Source organism: Podarcis cretensis (genome assembly GCF_951804945.1).
Source record: "Podarcis cretensis genome assembly, chromosome: 9".
NCBI lineage: Eukaryota > Metazoa > Chordata > Lepidosauria > Squamata > Lacertidae > Podarcis > Podarcis cretensis.
Genome location: NC_137178.1, coordinates 24082672 through 24101303, shown reverse-complemented (window position 1 = coordinate 24101303; position 18632 = coordinate 24082672). Strand labels below are relative to the sequence as shown.

Genomic DNA, 18632 nt, shown 5'->3' with positions numbered 1-18632 from the left:
TGTGAAATGCACGAGGGCACATCTTAAATTGTTTATTGTGGCATTATCTCTGGCTATATCAGAGTGCCTGTATGCAATGAAGTTCTAAAGAGCTGGAATGCATGGGAACCAAGAATCAAAGAGAGTGAAGATATGGGCGGCAACACAGCTTATCTAGAAGATATATCCCACAGTCAAAAAGGTACAGTTCTTCTGGACATATTTCTATTTCCCAATTAAACATTAACTATAACAACCATTGTGACATAGTTTCCTATATACATAGAAACGTAAGGCTGTCATCATAGTGCAGTTTGTATGGCTGCCAATAGGGGTCTATGGAAAGGCCAGCATGAGAGCAGTATGGCAGGCAGGTGCATGAGTAAATGGCACAAGTGACAGGCCACCTAGGTAAGTGTCTAACAGACATAGAAGGTGCTTCAGGGAGCAGTTTGGCAAGCCATTTTCTGAAGTGCCTTCTCCTTTAAAACAGATGGGGCTTGGGGGGAGCTGTGGGGGGGGAGCAAGCTTTAGGGTAGGTGAAGGGGTGGGTAAGATGTAAAGGGAGGGGAGTTTAGTCAGGTGTAAAGCGACGAGATGGTGACAGCAGTCACGAAATTAAAAGATGCCTGCTTCTTGGGAGAAAGCAATGAAAACCTGGACAGCATCTTAAAAAGCAGAGACATCACCTTGCCAACAAAGGTCCGTATAGTTAAAGCTATGGTTTCCCCAGTAGTGATGTATGGAAGTGAGAGCTGGACCATAAAGAAGGTTGATTGCTGAAGAATTGATGCTTTTGAATTATGGTGCTGGAGGAGACTCTTGAGAGTCCCATGGACTGCAAGAAGATCAAACCGATCCATTCTGAAGGAAATCAGCCCTGAGTGCTCACTGGAAGGACAGATCGTGAAGCTGAGGCTCCAATACTTTGGCCACCTCATGAGAAGAGAAGACTCCCTGGAAAAGACCCTGAGGTTGGGAAAGATGGAGAAGGAGAAGGGGACGACAGAGGATGAGATGGTTGGGCAGTGTTCTCGAAGCTACGAGCATGAGTTTGACCAAGCTGCGGGAGGCAGTGGAAGACAGGAGTGCCTGGCGTGCTCTGGTCCATGGGGTCACGAAGAGTCGGACACGACTAAACGGCTAAACAACAACAACAACAAAGCGACAGGGGGTTGGCCAGGTGTCGGGGAAAGTGGGTTGGCAAAGGTGGGCAGGTGGGGTTGATGAGCAGAGCAAGCAGGGGTGGCAGCCCTTAGTAATACTGTAGATATGTAAGAAAACATTTTCGAGATGTTGACTGGGTACAACTATATTAACATGCCAATCCACTCAGTGTATTTTGACTATATTCATCCTCACTTTTGACTTTCAGGCATCTCTTGAAGACTTTTTTTTTAATGCCACCAGGCCTATGCAGTTGTTTTAAGTGTTCTTGACTGGCCAGTCCTTTAAATGATTGTTTTGTACTGCTTTTATTAGTGGTTTATATTGTATTGTTCACATATTGTTGGGGGCAAGCCTTAAGTTTTTTAATATGGTGGCACACAGTGCCATATTTCTAGAAAAAGAGGTGCTGGAACTCACCATGAATGCCTCCCATGTTCTCTTATAATGGCAATGGTGCTCACCTGAGAGGCTCCAGAATTGAGTTCCTGTGAGCTCCAGCTGAAAGAAAGCCTTGGTAGCACAGAATATAAATACATTTATAAAGAAGTAAATGAAATGGAAGCAGTAGCAGTGGAGGGCAGCAATCAAGAAGATGGCTTCACTTGCTGAAGCATCAAATAAGTCCTTGGTCAGGGTGAACCCTGCCCCAAGTATCTACAAGCACTGCTAGTTGGGTTAAAGAGTTTCCCCAGTGTTTCGCTCATTTCCTTGAGCAGCCCTCTTCCCCCAATAATCAGCTGAATGTTAAAACAAAATTCTTAATTGTCCTTAACTTGCTGTGAATGGGAGAAAAGAAGTTTTCAGCTAGTTGCATCAGTACCTGTGAAACAGGCATATGCTGCCACCTTGGGGAAGACTCCTTCCCTGAAGTTGAAGAAGCCTTGAGTGTCGTCACATAAATCAACTTCAGGTTTTCCTTGTCATATCCCCACAGGAAGAAAGGTTTCTTAAATCCTTCTACTCATGCGGTCATAAGATCTTCCAGATGTCTCCCGGCATCATGCACATTACGATGCTCATTGTGGAGAACTGCCATTGTTCTGAGTTGGAGAAGCACAGTCTAATAATGCGTCATTTCACCATGCCTGCTTTTTGCATGCCTGCATTGCAAGCTAATAAAATGGAACAGTCCAAGGGTCTATGCTAACCTTCCCCAACCTGGTGCCCTCCAGATGTTTGGGGCTACAGTTGCCATCATCTCTGACTATTGGCTATACTGGCTGAGGATGATGTGAGCTTGTAGTCCAAAACACATGAAGTGCATCATAACAGGGGAGTCTGCTGTTTTCTATAAGACAGAGAACCAAATTCAAAGATTCATAGGATAGTTTTATCTAGCTTTTCTCTCTGAACTTAGCTGCTCTTGGGGGTTTCAGACCATGTTTTCTAGAAGGCATGCACAACAACCTACGGGACCACCTCTCCTGGTATGCCCCATGGAGGAACTTAAGGTCCACAAATAACAACACTTTGGAGGTCCAGAGCCGCAAGGTGGTTAGATTGGTCTCAACTAGGGCCAGGGCCTTTTCAGTACTGGCGCCGACTTGGTGGAACGCTCTGTCATAAGAGACCAGGGCCCTGCAGGATTTGACATCTTTCTGCAGGGCCTGCAAGACGGAGCTGTTCCGCCTGGCCTTTGGTTTGGACTCAGTCTGGCCCTTTTGTTTCCCTCCCCTTATGGTTTTGATTTATGGGCTACTACTAAAATGAGGCTGCATTTTACACTGTATTTTAACCTGTATTTTAACCCGTATTTTAATTAACTGTTTTTTTCTTTCTTTTATGTTTTATTGTAATTTTATTGGTGTTAGCCGCCCTGAGCCTGATTCAGGCCGGGGAGGGCGAGGTATAAATAAAATATTATTATTATTATTATTATTATTATTATTATTACACTCATGCTCATGTAACAGCGCACTGAACATCCCAATTTTGCAGAAATAACTCAACTAGGAAGGCAATAGAAATTCAGAGATTACTGTTAACTGGTAATTATTAATACACTAGCAAATGCTCATTATGATGATGGCTGGACTGCTTAGATGGAGGGTTTGAATACTGCAAATACCACAGCAGATGGTGCGAACACTCTTGTGAAAACCCTCAAAGTGAGAAACCAAGAGGTTTTTGCCTTACTGCAGCACTGGTCCCAAGTACAGTGTTTTCCTTTTAATTATAGGAATTCATGGCAGCCATTCAGTTAACCCCTCAGCTGACACAACTGGAGTTGAGCCTGCTCACTGTCCATGATGATCCCAGCCATCGAGCCAGTCCATTCCTGCATTCTCTTCCATGGTCAGAGAAGAGCCCGAAATAATTTTAGGAAAGGAAGATGAAATATTGACAAGTGACTATTGTACAGGTAGACAAAGAACAAGTAGTTAGACGAGGGTGTACAATAAAATGTTGTTGTGTGGAATACTCTTGTTGAAAGTTTCAGCAGCAAATGATCCATGGCCTTTTCTAGTATACTCCATTGCATCCTCCTTCCTCCTTAGTTTTCCATCCAATAGTCAGTGTTCTGTGGCTATCGAGCATCCTCAGTCTCTATTGAGCTGGTTTGTTATTGTAAAAACACTTTTGTGCTTCTGTAAATCTTGGAGTGCCCATCTCTGCTTCTTGTGAGTGGATGGTGTTGTTTGGGCTACATTAGGACCCACTCTTGGAAACTGAATTCACTAGAGCTTGCCACTGCATGTTTATGATGCTTAGAAACTACCCAAGGTATAATGGCAGAAAGAAAAAGGGAGATAGAGGAAGTGTAAAAGGAACAACAACCGCCTTATACAACGTAGTAGCCATTCCAAACAATAAAGCAATTGAACAAAGTATTTTTTCATGACAAACCTCTTCTTATGAGCTTTGGGTGAAAGCAAACAGAAAATTGCAATCCTACTGAACAACTAGAAGGAAGTAAAGTGCCAAGGCAGATTATTGGGGCATTTCTTATCAGCTATAAATGAGGATCATTCTGTAACCGATTAACCTGAGTAAAGAGTCGGTGTCAGTCTCACTGTGGTACAATAGCAAGATCTGCTTCAAAGTACAAGCTGCCCATCAAAGACAAAGGCTCTTAAAGAGAGAAAGTGGCCAGGGAAAGACCTTCAGGACACAGTAAGGTAAGTAAAAACTGGAGCACTGCCTGAAGCTCCGAATGTTGTTTGATGCAGTTAGATGGAGGTAGAAATTGTGCTATATATAAACAAACGCTAATATACAAGACTCAGCAACCATGGATTGCGGCAGCAATCTCCACTCACAGGTAGCTCATGCTATATTTTTGTTTTAAATCCAGGGCAGAGTACTTCTATTCTGCAGACCAAATGTGGCTTCCAGGCCCCTCTACCGAATCCCCAGGAGTTTCCCTAGGTCATGTTCCTTACCGGATCTGCTACACACCCTCACTGAGTTCTTTTGCCTGGCTGGAATGTGTATTTGAACCATAATAAGAACTTTTACCTGCTGGGATGGATAGATGTGTGTCTATGGGGAAGGGATTCAGGAACTGCAGGCTTTTAAATAATACTGGTAACAACAGTGGCGTAGCATGGGTTGTCAGCACCCAGGGCAAGGCAAGTAATTTGCGCCCCTTAACCCGTGGATTTTAGCACTCGAGTGCGAGTGCGCCCCGCACCCCCGATGGTGCGCCCAGTGCGGCCGGCCCCCCTGCACCCCCACGCTATGCCACTGGGTAACAACAATAATTTTCATGTTATTAACAAACAAAATAAGCCATAAAGAGCAACTCCTGTGCAAAACAGTTGTTGCCTATATAAAACTACGGCTGTTTTCATTCCTAACAGAAGGAGCAGTTTCTGAAAGAGACATTTCTTCTACAGGTACTTACATATGAATGTAAGAAGAACCTGCTGAATCAAGACCAACATCCTTTTCTCACAGTAGTCAAACAGATGCTTCTGAAAAATCATCAAAGCAAATTTTAGTGCAACAGCACTCTGCCCACTTGTGAGTCCCAGCAACTGAAATACCTCAAACCTTCCTTTGCCTGGCCACCTGAACTGTGCCCAGACAATACTTACAGTAGTTATTGCAGGAGAGCATTGCTGCTTTTGATGGAACAGCATTTGCCTCACATGCCCATTCAGGGATAGGAATTTGCAAGAAAGAATCCAGTCCTACAGGGTTCCATCCCTGGGATCTCCAGGAAGGGCTAGAAATGCCCCCTGTCTGAAACCAGTCAGTGTGGACAGCACTAGACGTATCAATGGTCTGGCTCACTACAAGGCAGCTTCCTATTTTGCCAAGCATTATTAATTCTCTTTCCTGTTTCCAGGGATTTGTAGGAGGAAAGCACAATGTCCGACGACAGCAAGATGACGCTCAACCTCCTCTTGCTTGGAAAGACACAGAGTGGCAAAAGTGCTACAGGAAACACCCTTCTAGGCAGCAGAGACTTTGCCAGTTTTCTTTCCCCGTCCTCCATGACCACATCTTGCAGTCTAGGCCGCAGCTGTCCCATTTTGGGCTTTGCGCGTCGCCGAGGCAGTGAGCTCACTGTGCAGGTCCAAGTGCTGGACACTCCCGGCTACCCTCACAGCAGCCTGAGCAGAGAGCAAGTGAAGACCGAGGTGAGAAGTGCTTTGGTCCGGCACTTTGGAGAGAAAGGCCTTCACTTGGCCTTGTTGGTCCTGAGGGCAGATGTTCCACTGTGTGAGGAGGAAGAGGACCCTACAATCCAGCTAGCCCAGGTAAACTGTGTACCAGTAAGCATATCCAGTAGAATGGCATATCAAGATTTAACTGAAAGAGCAACGTCACATTTCCATGCAATTCTCTGCGTTCAGGAAACATGAGCTTCAAAGTATTACCCAAATGTGCATAGTTACAGGTAGGTAGCTGTGTTGGTCTGTTGTAGTTAAAACAAACAAACAAATAAACAAAAATTCCTTCCAGTAGCACCTTAGAGACCAACTAAGTTTGTTATTGGTATGAGCTTTCGTGTGCATGCATGAAGAAGTGTATCTGAAGAAGTGTGCATGCACACTAAAGCTCATACCAATAACAAACTTAGTTGGTCTCTAAGGTGCTACTGGTGGGACGCAGGTGGCGCTGTGGGTTAAAGCCTCAGCGCCTAGCACCTCCGGGTGCAAGTAGATAAATAGGGACCGCTTACCAGCGGGAAGGTAAACGGCGTTTCCGTGTGCGGCTCTGGCTCTGGCTCTGGCCAGAGCAGCGATGTCACGCTGGCCACGTGACCCGGAAGTGTCTCCGGACAGCGCTGGCCCCTGGCCTCTTAAGTGAGATGGGCGCACAACCCCAGAGTCTGTCAAGACTGGCCCGTACGGGCAGGGGTACCTTTACCTTTACCTTTACCTTTAAGGTGCTACTGGAAGGAATTTTTGTTTGTTTGTTTGTTCCAGATGTGCATGTTAAGACACTGGGAAAGAACTTTAAACCAACAAGGTTGGTGTGCAATGATGCTTTGCTGATTCACCAGATGACAGATGGCTCAGTGACAAGTGCCCAGGCTGCAGGCTGCAGGTCTCCTTCCTGGTATCTTCAGTTAAAAGAAACAGGTAGAAGATACTGGGAAGACCTCTTCCCAAGAACCTAGTGAGCGGCTGCCAGTTAGAGACAACAACAACAACAACAATTTCTTATTTATACCCCACCCATCTGGCTGGGTTTCCGAAGCCACTCTGGGCGGCTCCCAACAGTACAAACAGTATTCTTACAGCTTTTCATGTGTTTTGTGTTGCCTGATAAGCCATTGATGGGACAATCCTATATTGGGACAATCAAGCATTCGGGTGTGAATATATGCATTCAATCCTAAATTAGGACACAGGCCAACTCATCACTTGGATGTTAAGGTGGGAGAAGCAAATAGGAAGCTAATTTTAGTAAAAAGGCAGGGAGCATTAGTGCCTTCTGTTCCTCTTCCATCATAATAATTATGGTCCATAGTTAATGTAATATTTGGCTAATTATTCATTTTCCTAAAAGTCCAGATGCTATGATTTCATTGTTCATAAAATAAATGGGGCAAGAATGCTGATGTCGTCCTAGGGAAATAAGTGTATCCCTAAGAACATTGTTTATACATCACAGTGAGTGTTCCTCAATAACCTTATAGCTATGACCGCTCAGTAACCACAGAATGGAGTTCCTGAGATATATAGAATATAGAATCCAACCACAAACTGTTCCCATTATGCCAGGATTTGATGATTAGTTAGTCCAACCCCATTGCATTGCTTGCTTTTTATTGTGTTTTATGTTGTTGGTCTTTGTAACATTATTGTTTTTCTACATGTCAGAAGCTTCCCTAATTTCGTAGAAGGATGGCACAGAAATTCATATACAGAATAAGCCACATCTTTCCTCAGTGCAGGACCAAGGAGGCATGCAACTACAGCATCCCTGTAGCCATTCAGCCTCTGCGTAAATACCTCCGGGGGCTGAAAACCAGCATTCAGTCAATGCACAGTTAATTTAAAATTGCACCCAAAACATCAGGGCTAAAAATCATATTCCTTGGAAACGGCTATTTAAATGCACTGCATGCTGTTGTTCTTCTCCCTTCCTCCTGTTTCTCTAAGGGCTCTTTCAGACATCCCTTGCATTGTGCATTCCCGATGATTTGTGCTCCTAATGCCATCATTGGGACAAGCCAGCTTTAATACAGTTTTCCACTTGCAAAGGTTTTGGGGTGGCCACATTGCTTCACTTCCAGTCAATGCATAGCCTATAAAACCCTGCAACTCCTTAAAGATCACAAATGTTCTGGGTTTCATCCCAATATTGTTCCACTCTAGCAGCTGATAGCAATAACATGGGCGCATTGGGTCAGCATTGCAGAACAAAGTAAAGCTGAATAAATCCACCACTGATGCACTATTATGGTGAAATGTACAGGGAGAAATGTAAAGTATTGCACTTGGGCAAAAAAAATGAGAGGCACAAATACAAGATGGGTGACACCTGGCTTGAGAGCAGTACATGTGAAAAGGATCTAGGAGTCTTGGTTGACCACAAACTTGACATGAGCCAACAGTGTGACGCGGCAGCTAAAAAAGCCAATGCAATTCTGGGCTGCATCAATAGGAGTATAGCATCTAGATCAAGGGAAGTAATAGTGCCACTGTATTCTGCTCTGGTCAGACCTCACCTGGAGTACTGTGTCCAGTTCTGGGCACCACAGTTCAAGAAGGACACTGACAAACTGGAACGTGTCCAGAGGAGGGCAACCAAAATGGTCAAAGGCCTGGAAACGATGCCTTATGAGGAACGGCTAAAGGAGCTGGGCATGTTTAGCCTGGAGAAGAGGAGGTTAAGGGGCGATATGATAGCCATGTTCAAATATATAAAAGGATGTCACATAGAGGAGGGAGAAAGGTTGTTTTCTGCTGCTCCAGAGAAGCGGACACGGAGCAATGGTTCCAAACCACAAGAAAAAAGATTCCACCTAAACATTAGAAGGAACTTCCTGACAGTGAGAGCTGTTCGACAGTGGAATTTGCTGCCAAGGAGTGTGGTGGAGTCTCCTTCTTTGGAGGTCTTTAAGCAGAGGCTTGACAACCATATGTCAGGAGTTCTCTGATGGTGTTTCCTGCTTGGCAGGGGGTTGGACTCGATGGCCCTTGTGGTCTCTTCCAACTCTATGATTCTATGATTCTATGATTCTATGACAATGCTGCAGAATACACCCAAAAGAATCTCGAGGAACACCACGACAAGATCTCCCCCCTCCTATGGCCATGGGTTGCCCAAGCAAGTTAAAGGATGTTCAAAGCAGGAGACTGTCTGCAGAACGAGGCAGTTGTAAAAGTTGTTCGGGATGCATTTAAATCATGTTTACTAGGCTTGCAAATCTGTTCAGAACTGGGTATGGGGCCCCAGCAAGGCACCTGCAGAAAAAGAAATTTATGGTACCCAGCCTGTCTCTGATTCTGGGTACTACACACGTTGACCTTGGGACAGTGCCACTTAGGAACAGGACCGCCTCTCCTGGTATGTCCCATGGAGGACCTTATGGTCTTCAAATAAAAACATCTTGGAGATCCTGGGCCACAGGGAGGTTAGGCTGGCCTCGACCAGGGCCTGGGCTTTTTTGGCCGTGGCCCCGATCTGGTGGAACGCTCTGTCACAAGAACTAGGGCCTAGGACTTGACATCTTTCTGCAGGGCCTGTAAGACGGAGCTGTTCCGCCAGGCCTTTGGCCAAGGCACAGTCTGACCCCCTCTCTCCTTCTGTAATCCTCATAGAACTCTAGCCCAATTGTTGCCATTAATTTGATTCTGAATTGATTTTAGAATGTATTTTAATTAATTGACTGTGTGATTTTATGTACACTATGCTATTTTTACTTGTTGTTAGCCGCTCTGAGCCCGGCTTTGGTCGGGGAGGGTGGGATATAAATAAAATTATTATTATTATTATTATTATTATTATTATTATTATTATTATTATAGCATCAAGGAGTTTCATTAATTCAGGCTCTGAAAGTTTTAAAACCTTTGGGCATCATCTTCCAATTAGGTCCAGTCATGACAGACTCTGGGGTTGCGGCGCTTATCTCGCTCTATGGGCCGAGGGAGCCGGCGTTTGTCCGCAGCTTCCGGGTCATGTGGCCAGCATGACTAAGCTGCTTCTGGTGAACCAGAGCAGCACACGGAAACGCCGTTTACCTTCCCGCCGGAAGTATTTATCTACTTGCACTATGACGTGCTTTCGAACTGCTAGGTTGGCAGGATGGTGAGCTCTAGGAGCTGACAATTCTAACACGGTACACAGTCCTTGAGCTGGGATGATTCTGGCAATTGTTACTGAATTGCAACCTTCAATTCAGCCACAAGATGGCAAATTGACTGCCACTCCTCAGCAGGTCCTGTTGTAAAAGGACAAGATGGATGCCATTGAAACAAGTGATTCCCCCAAAGTCTATGCATCATATTTATTCATTTATTCCAAGGAGCTCAAGCCTACCCTTCTCAACATTTAAGCCATTCAGGCAACTGGCAACCCACTATAAATTCATCTTTTATATAGACCGAATGAACTGAAGTTAACTTCCAAAGGAAGATTGCTCATAAGGACTTCCCAACTATAGGAAAGAAAAGCCTCATTGCAGAGCCAAGCCAATGCATTGCTGTTTGATGAAATAATGTATGAAATAAATGTATTAAGGAACTTTCTCTCTCTCTCTCTCTCTTTTAGGAACTCTTGGGTCCTAACTGGAAAAGTTATACTGTCATCTGTCTTACTCATTCTGACCAGATTGAAAAGGCCAGATTCACTACAGAACAGTATTTGCATTCTGCCACAGACACACTTCATAAACTCCTGCAGTCAGTGGAGCAAAAGTACATTTTTGTAGGCAATCACGAGCAGCCTCTGAAACAGGAACACCTAGAAGTTTTAAGGAAAATTATGGAGTTTTTGAAGCAAAACAGTTACCAGACCCTTGTATTTAAACAAATGATATAAACTTAAGCAGCTGATTTACTTTCAGCTTGCTTTTGTGTCTTGTCTTTTAACTTTAAAGCTCATTAGGCATCTCGTGAACTGCCCTGAGACCTGAGGGAATAGGGCGGTATACAGATTTAATAAATAATAAATATTACTTTTTGTATCTTTATTTTTAGATCTTATTTTGATTTATGTGGAAATTGTTTCAGTTTGTGTGCTTTTTGATGCATTTTATTAGGTTTGTAATTATGTAAATCTTGCCGAGCTGTAAACCAGCTTGAGCATGGGTTTTAACTATGGAAAGGAAGAATACAAATAAAATTATGCTGCTGCTTGTATAACTACTCAGAAACTTCCATGCTGCTCCTTACCCACTCCTGCTGTACCAGTCAAAACAAGCCAGAGTAGCTCTTGACATACTTTTTGTTTCATCCCAAAAAAACCATGAGTAATATTCCCAGAACTAACCATAGGGTAGAATTCAACACTATACCTACTCAGAGTAGACCCGCTGAAATTATTGAACATGACTAATTTGTCGCTTAATTTTAGAGGGTCTACTCTGAGTAATAGTTGAATTCCACTCATAGCTACTGCTCACAATTTGGCCCAAATCTGGATGAAATGGCATGAATAGCCAATTTGTTTGTGGTGGTGACAGGAACAGTAAAGGACCATCATGGGAACTTTTGAGCAGCGTGCACTAGTGCGCTGATCAATCAGATTAAGTGTCTGTTTTAAATGATGTTTTAATGTGATGTCTAAACAGACCAATGTCTCGATTTACCGATTAAGGATAGTTTACAACGAAGTAGCTAGCGCATCAAACTAGAGGCCTCTTTTCAACTGTGTATCAGCTTCTCCCAACTCAGTTGGCTCCAGCTCCTCCTCAAGTAGCCAGGGAGAAGAGGCCTGCCAGACAATCTGGTCATCGTTTGCTAACCCATCAGCATTTACATAAATTGTGTTATAAAGTAATTAGTAATGGTGCACAACCTCAGTGAAAATGCCACTGAATCCAAAGAAATGGTTGAACTCAGTAACACTGCTGAGAAAGAAGATGTAGGGAAAGGTAGCTATGCCTAAGCAAGCATACTGTTAAATACTTAAATCTTGTTCATCCAAAGGAACTTTGGGACACTTAATCTCTCTAGATTTTGACCAGTAACTTTAATACTAGACTACTTAAGCCTATGGGGGAAAAAAAACAGGGCTTGTTTCCACACCATATGTCCAGGATCAAATCAGTCTCCTGCACTCAACCCAAGAATTTTCTTAACCGCTCATTTTCACCTCTCTCATTGGCTGAACACTTCCTATGAATGCTCTACTTCCCTGACTCACAGGGAAGTAAATCATTAGCTTGGTTTGCACACATTAAAGTCAGAGTTTAAAACAAACAGTGGTCTGCTCCTGATTCTGCCAGAACTCAGAGTCTGGCTTCTATGCAAACCTCTGGTGCACTCTAAACCATTGTTTAGTTCAAGCTATCAGGTATATGGACCAGGCTTTAAGTTATAGGGCCTTCTCCCTCCCATCACAGACACCCCCAACCTTCTCCCAGCCCATTTGTAATTAATTTAGATTAACCAGCCCTGCTCTTTTAGTTAAATTGCAATGCAAAATTCCATAATTTCCACATCTGTGCTCCATTCCGTCTCTTGTTCATAAATGCATTTATACCATTTTGGAAGAAACAGAACTGTTATCTTCAATACCCCGTGAAAGAATGCCAGATATAATTTTACAGCACAATGGTATGATATATACAAGTCAGTTTTATTATTATTTTGTTTTAGCTTTAAATTACTTACTGGGATTGCTTGTGATGAAAGGCTAGAAATGTTTTTAAAAATAAAAAAAATATGCAATGTGTGACATAAAATTTCATTACAGCATTTTTTATTTTATTTTTTTAAAACCAGCTTTTAGATTTCCTGGTATCAGGTCATATCTAATTGAGTCATATCTAGTCTTCATCTTAGCCTACTTCTCAAATTCAATTTAGGCAGGAACTTGTAGGTAAAATTTGTATGCCAAATTTAACTCAACTGGTGATTTCGGTTATTAAGTGATCAGTAACTACAGCTGTAGTTTTTCCAATATGATTTAATATAAAGTAATTATAGTATGGCACAGTCACCAGCCTTAGCATGCAAAGTCAACTTGCACATCCATCCAAACACACATACCATTTATCTACCAACTGTTGTTGTTTAGATGTTTCCGACCCTTCCTCCACCAAATAATAATTATCCCAGTTCCTCTGACTTAAACTATTTCCCACTTCACAAATATTGAACCTCCTTTTGCCCTTTTAGAAGCCATTTGCCCTGAAAGCAAGAGTTACGCTCCACCTAATGAATGCCTATATTCAGATTCCAGAAAGCAGGAAGCGATGAAAGAGAAATATGAAGTTGTTAGCCATGGAAACTCATTATTTGGTAACAGGTGTACAAAAATGAATGAGAATAGTTTCGGGTGAGGCAATTATTTGTTTTTAATTGTGTTTGCATTCCTTTCCATTAAAAATGACCTAAAGCGCTTGCAGAACCGATAAATGTTTATTTGATTCCACTGTTGGCCATGGTAGCAGCTCTGCAGACTCCTTTCCCCCTCACTTCAAATGGTACTCCTTTGTATGTAGCAACACACTGGCCATCAGTATGAAGGTCAGGCTGGATCTGCTCCCATATTTTCTTCTTAGGGTTAAGTTCTCGTTCAGGGTCACCTATAAAACAGACAGACATGAAAGCAGGATAAATCATTTTAAAGACTGTTTCTTTTCAAAATGTATTGGAAATGGCATGAGCTGCTAGAAATCAACGTATTAAGTACATTTTTTTTTGGGGGGGGGAGTTCTTTTTCTGATCCATATAAAATAGTTTACCCGCCAAGTAAAGGGTTTAACTGTAACAGATCTAGCGGGCTAAAAGGAAGAACTCTTGGCTGCCACAGTCATAAGAACCTTTATTTTAAACCGAAGGTTAAGGAAAGTGTGCCATGAAATTGCAAATTCCCCTCCCTCATCCATCTTCCCTCCCACATGCCAATTCCTTTCACCCTGCACCATGGTTAGCTATGCACCATGGTTAGACTGCATCATTACTATTAGCCATCCCTAACACTCACCATATGGGACGCAGGTGGCGCTGTGGGTTAAAGCCTCAGCGCCTAGGGCTTGCCGATCGAAAGGTCGGCGGTTCGAATCCCTGCGGCGGGGTGCGCTCCCGCTGCTCGGTCCCAGCGCCTGCCAACCTAGCAGTTCGAAAGCACCTCCGGGTGCAAGTAGATAAATAGGGACCGCTTACCAGCGGGAAGGTAAACAGCGTTTCCGTGTGTGGCTCTGGCTCGCCAGATGCAGCTTTGTCACGCTGGCCACGTGACCCGGAAGTGTCTCCGGACAGCGCTGGCCCCTGGCCTCTTAAGTGAGATGGGCGCACAACCCCAGAGTCTGTCAAGACTGGCCCGTACGGGCAGGGGTACCTTTACCTTTACCTTTAACACTCACCATGGTTTGCTTCTAACCTGAATATGAAACCAGTTATAAAGCCATGACTTCAAATTCTGGTTAGAAGCAGACTCTGGTTATTAATAGCAATGCTTAACATTTGTTCCAATAGCTATCCACAAGTAGATTAGATATGAAGCAGCTCTCTGAGAGCAACTGGAATGCAAAGACAAACAAAATATTTTAAACAAAATAAAAAAAATCCTTCCAGTAGCACCTTAAAGACCAACTAAATTAGTTATTGGTAATTTAGTTGGTCTTTAAGGTGCTACTGGAAGGAATTTTTTTATTTTGTTTTGACTATGGCAGACCAACACGGCTACCTATCTGTAACTGAAAATATTTTAACTCCACTAATTATTATTATTTTTAATCACTCAGACATGTTCAAAACAAGGAAGCACACAAGGATTACCAATTCTGTGGAAAGCTGGAGCTCTTTTCCTACTACTTTTTGAAACTGCTGTGAATGGTTAAGGGAGTCACAATAGTGGAATAATGCAAAGCCCAAGAGTAAGATCATCAAAACTATTTAAGTGAGCTAGGTGTTCTGCTTCCCATCATAAACATGAGAGGCCATTCCGAGCAGCAGTAATGCTTTACTCCTTATTCCCCTAGTGCAAAATTCATACAGCAATTAGTGTCCACATTAATACATTCGCTAGGTACACGTGCTTGCTGAAAGAATTCTTGGTTTCAGAAAGCTCATGGAGCTGCTGTATTGCAAAATCAGGTACACAATATTAGGACCAACATCAAATGACACCAACCTATTCTTAAATAAAAATAATAACTAAAAACTTCAAAGGAATTCACAAGTAGAATAAAGAAAGCAAACCAAAATACATCATAGAAACCAGCTGCACGAGCAAGAAAAACAGAGCTAGAGAAAGAATTAATAATAATAATAATAATAATAATAATAATAATAATAAATAGGGTCACAACTTTGGGGAAGACTCTGCCCATAGGATCTGATGGCATAAAGAGGTGACTTTTGGCAACCCACTTTTTCCTGCAGCCCTCAGTACCATTTCCACACAGTTTAGATGAATTTAGGGGGCCTTCCAGGACAGTGTGGAAGATTATACGTTGGGGGCTGCAGGGGACGTGGGAAATCATAAAAAGTCTCACCCACCCATGCCCAAACACCACTGTCATTGCTCCTCTAGATCAAAACCCTTCTGTTCATAGAAGGTGAAGCCTGGGTCTAACCCTATATGGTTCTGAATGACGTATGCATACCAACAATGGAAAGAAAATGTGCAAAATGTATTATTTATTCCGGCTTGTAAGAACAAGCGGGTTTCAGTTCATAATTTAATGCTGATAAAACAAGGATTTAAATTGTCCCGCCAGAATGGCCTGGGATATCTTATCCTCTTTTGTACAATTCCTTCTAGTAAATACAACAAACTGTAACAATGGTGAGCCTCAATAACAATCATTTTCATTATCAGCCTTTCTGCCAACTAGGAGCCTCATTTAACATCCTAGAACGGGCTGAATAGACTTTGTATTTTGGCTACCCATTCCTTTTGATGAAGCCTTTCAAAACTCAAGCCCACAAGGCAGAAAGAACCCAAGATTATTTAAAAGGCAACAAAAGCAACTTGCAGAATTTACCCAAAGCTCCCTGGGGAGCACAGAGCTAGTTGCTTACTTATCTGGATCCCTGTCCATGACATTTCTTAAATTACCATATTTTTCCGTGTATAAGACTAGGTTTTTTTCCCTAAAAAATAATGTCAAAAATTAGGGGGCGTCTTATACATGGATAGTGTCTCCCCCATTTTCTTAAATCTGGGTCCACCAAAATAGGGGGCATCTTAAACATGGGGGCGTCTTATAGACAGAAAAATACAGTAATCCCCCCTCCAATCTGCTTTTATTTCATAATCTCATACTGAAGATTGACTTACAATTAAGATTGGAAATGGGCTCAAACCAGAGGCAACTATCAATTTATGATATTTCTGGGTGCTTGGAAATATCCAAATGCCTTATCGTTTAGCGACAGCTGTATGCCTGTCAATTCTACTCCTTTGTGGCAATAAGGGGTGTGGTGGGGACAGAAACTCTTTGCTTCCATTCAAACTCTGTGTTAACTATTGAAAGGGAACAGAAAAACAACAACCACTAACTGATTTCATCCTGAGCATACTAGATGCTTACAGGTGCAACTGCCCCATAAGCCACCTTTGATTAATTTTGGCCACAAATGTATTAATAGTACATCAGGTTTGTATGTCGGAGAAGCTGAGCGCAGAAATGGCCACAGCATTTCCTCGTGGAGCTTTCTTGAGTTTGGTGCAACCCAATTATACTACCAGATGGCTGGGGATCAGCTTTCCACCTCAGCAACAGCCATAGAGTTAATTATAATTAACCTGCTACAACTCTGTTAAATAGATTGGCTTGTGACGAAGAGAAGCTTCAGTGCATCAGCCATAGGCAGCGAGTGATTTATAGAGAAACAGTTCACCTTTTAGAGAAACAATAAGGTACCCAGAATAGGGTGGCTAACCTGTGGTCCTCCAGATGCTGCTGGTTCTTGACACCCATTAGCCCCAGCTAGCATGCCCAATGGGACGCAGGTGGCGCTGTGGGTTAAAGCCTCAGCGCCTAGGGCTTGCCGATCGAAAGGTCGGCGGTTCGAATCCCTGCGGCGGGGTGCGCTCCCGCTGCTCAGTCCCAGCGCCTGCCAACCTAGCAGTTCGAAAGCACCTCCGGGTGCAAGTAGATAAATAGGGACCGCTTACCAGCGGGAAGGTAAACGGCGTTTCCGTGTGCGGCTCTGGCTCGCCAGAGCAGCGATGTCACGCTGGCCACGTGACCCGGAAGTGTCTCCGGACAGCGCTGGCCCCTGGCCTCTTAAGTGAGATGGGGGCACAACCCCAGAGTCTGTCAAGACTGGCCCGTACAGCAGGGGTACCTTTACCTTTACCTTTAGCATGCCCAATGGTCAGTGATTATGGGGGTTGTCAAACAACATTGGGAGGACCACAGGTTAGCCGGCCCTGCCCTAGATGATCTGCCCCATAGTAAACAAACAAGCAAACAAATCATTGCCCAACCCCATCCCAACTTTTGGAGTAAGCTAGATACTTGGGGGGGGGAGGGGAGAATTCTACGCAAAGCAAAAATTATATCACCCCAAAGGTAAAGTCAATCCTTTTCAAATGCAAACATTATAAAAGCCAATTTAGTTTTCAAGAATAAATTAAAATCTGGCTTTTATTACACAAACACCTTCTGGATCTTATTAAAACTTGCTTTGGAATACCCAGGCAAGCTCCCCTGGGATCTGTGGTGGGCTTGTATTAGATTAGCACAGGCACCACTTTTAAACATTACCAGAGCACTGTGTTGTGCGTTCCACAGTAAACCTCCCCTCTGCATCCCCTTCTCGCAAGAGAAACAACCACTGTGAAGGACAGCTAAAAATAAGATGGGAGAAAACTCATGATTCCTACTCTTTGGGGAGAGCAGTTAGCTTTCTTTAAATTTGCAGAAAAGCTAACTGACAGGCGTTATACTGCTCTGCTGCGCTGGCTCGTCCAAGCACTGAAAACATAACAGAAGTTGGAACAGAACAGGCATGGGATGCTTGAGTGAAAGGCCCAAAGGTAAGTAAAGAGATATTTTCCTCCAGTAAGTGAGGAACTCGAGACCCAGAAAAGCCTCTCTTCAGAATTGTTACAGTACACTAAGGTAGTGTACACATTAATGCTTATTCTGGGTCCAGTGGGCTCCCACTGCTAGTGTTTGGCGCAGAGTACACAACGTTCGCCACAATCCACAGGTATCTTGTAGCTTCTCGATAAATACTCCCATTTGATGGGCTTTCCATCAAAGAAGTTTCCACCCGATTTGAAAACGGAAGCTGCAGTTAAGTTGAGATGTGTACATTTTAGGCAACCGTTGTGCATGCAAATGAATCAGACAATGGGCGTAGGTTGAAGACATCCCTGCCCGATCTCTGGTATGTGCAGCAACTTGAAATGCAACAGAGTGGATGAGTTCACTGGGTTTCAAGCCATTAATGTGTACATGCTTCCAAGTGAAAAAGTCCAACCAGAGATGGGGAATCTGTGGCCCCTTTTCAGATATCGTCGGGACTCCTGATTCCCATCAGATCCAACAAACATGGTCAATGGTCAAGGATGTTGGGAGTTGCAGTCCAGCTATCTCTATAGACACATTCCCCATCCCCAGTCTAAACTGAGTATTAAATAAAGCTACAGTAAGTTCGTATTTAATTAGAATTTTGAAATTTGCTGTTGAGTAAACTATCCTGTTCATGTTAAAGGAAGATGAGAAAGATAGTATCTTTAAATGTGCTTTTCCAGAGAGGCCCTATGTGATCAGAATTCGAAACCTGTGAAAGCAGTGACGACTCATATGACTCATTACTGCCTCCAAGAGGCATCCACACATCAATTACTTGGGGCAAATGACCTTGAAGGACAATGAGCTCCTAGGTGCCAAAATCCCAAGGAAGCAGAAAAGACTATGTATGAGACCACAGCTGCACGCA

General features: G+C 43.3%; 2 protein-coding genes across 7 annotated transcripts in view; one reads left to right on the top strand and one right to left on the bottom strand.

Annotated features, from left to right (window-relative positions):
* Positions 1–320: 320 nt before the first annotated feature.
* On the top strand, positions 321–10617 carry GIMD1 (GIMAP family P-loop NTPase domain containing 1). Of its 2 annotated transcripts, none has more exons than XM_079990393.1 (3): positions 321–390; positions 5444–5858; positions 10330–10617. In XM_079990393.1, exons 2-3 carry the CDS (start codon positions 5466–5468, stop codon positions 10597–10599), a joined length of 663 nt encoding a protein of 220 aa, XP_079846519.1. In that variant the 5' UTR covers positions 321–390; positions 5444–5465; the 3' UTR covers positions 10600–10617. The 2 variants fall into 2 exon arrangements, with proteins under 2 accessions (XP_079846519.1, XP_079846518.1); XM_079990392.1 differs by lacking the exon at positions 321–390 and adding an exon at positions 4164–4268.
* Positions 10618–13056: 2439 nt separating this feature from the next.
* AIMP1 (aminoacyl tRNA synthetase complex interacting multifunctional protein 1) overlaps positions 13057–18632 on the bottom strand; it is a 37354-nt gene continuing 31778 nt past the window's right edge. For all 5 annotated transcript variants that reach the window (XM_079990307.1, XM_079990305.1, XM_079990306.1 and 2 more), the window contains one exon: positions 13057–13312. In XM_079990307.1, the coding sequence (XP_079846433.1) occupies positions 13146–13312 (167 nt within the window). In that variant the 3' untranslated portion in view covers positions 13057–13145. The remainder of the gene's footprint in view (positions 13313–18632) is intronic.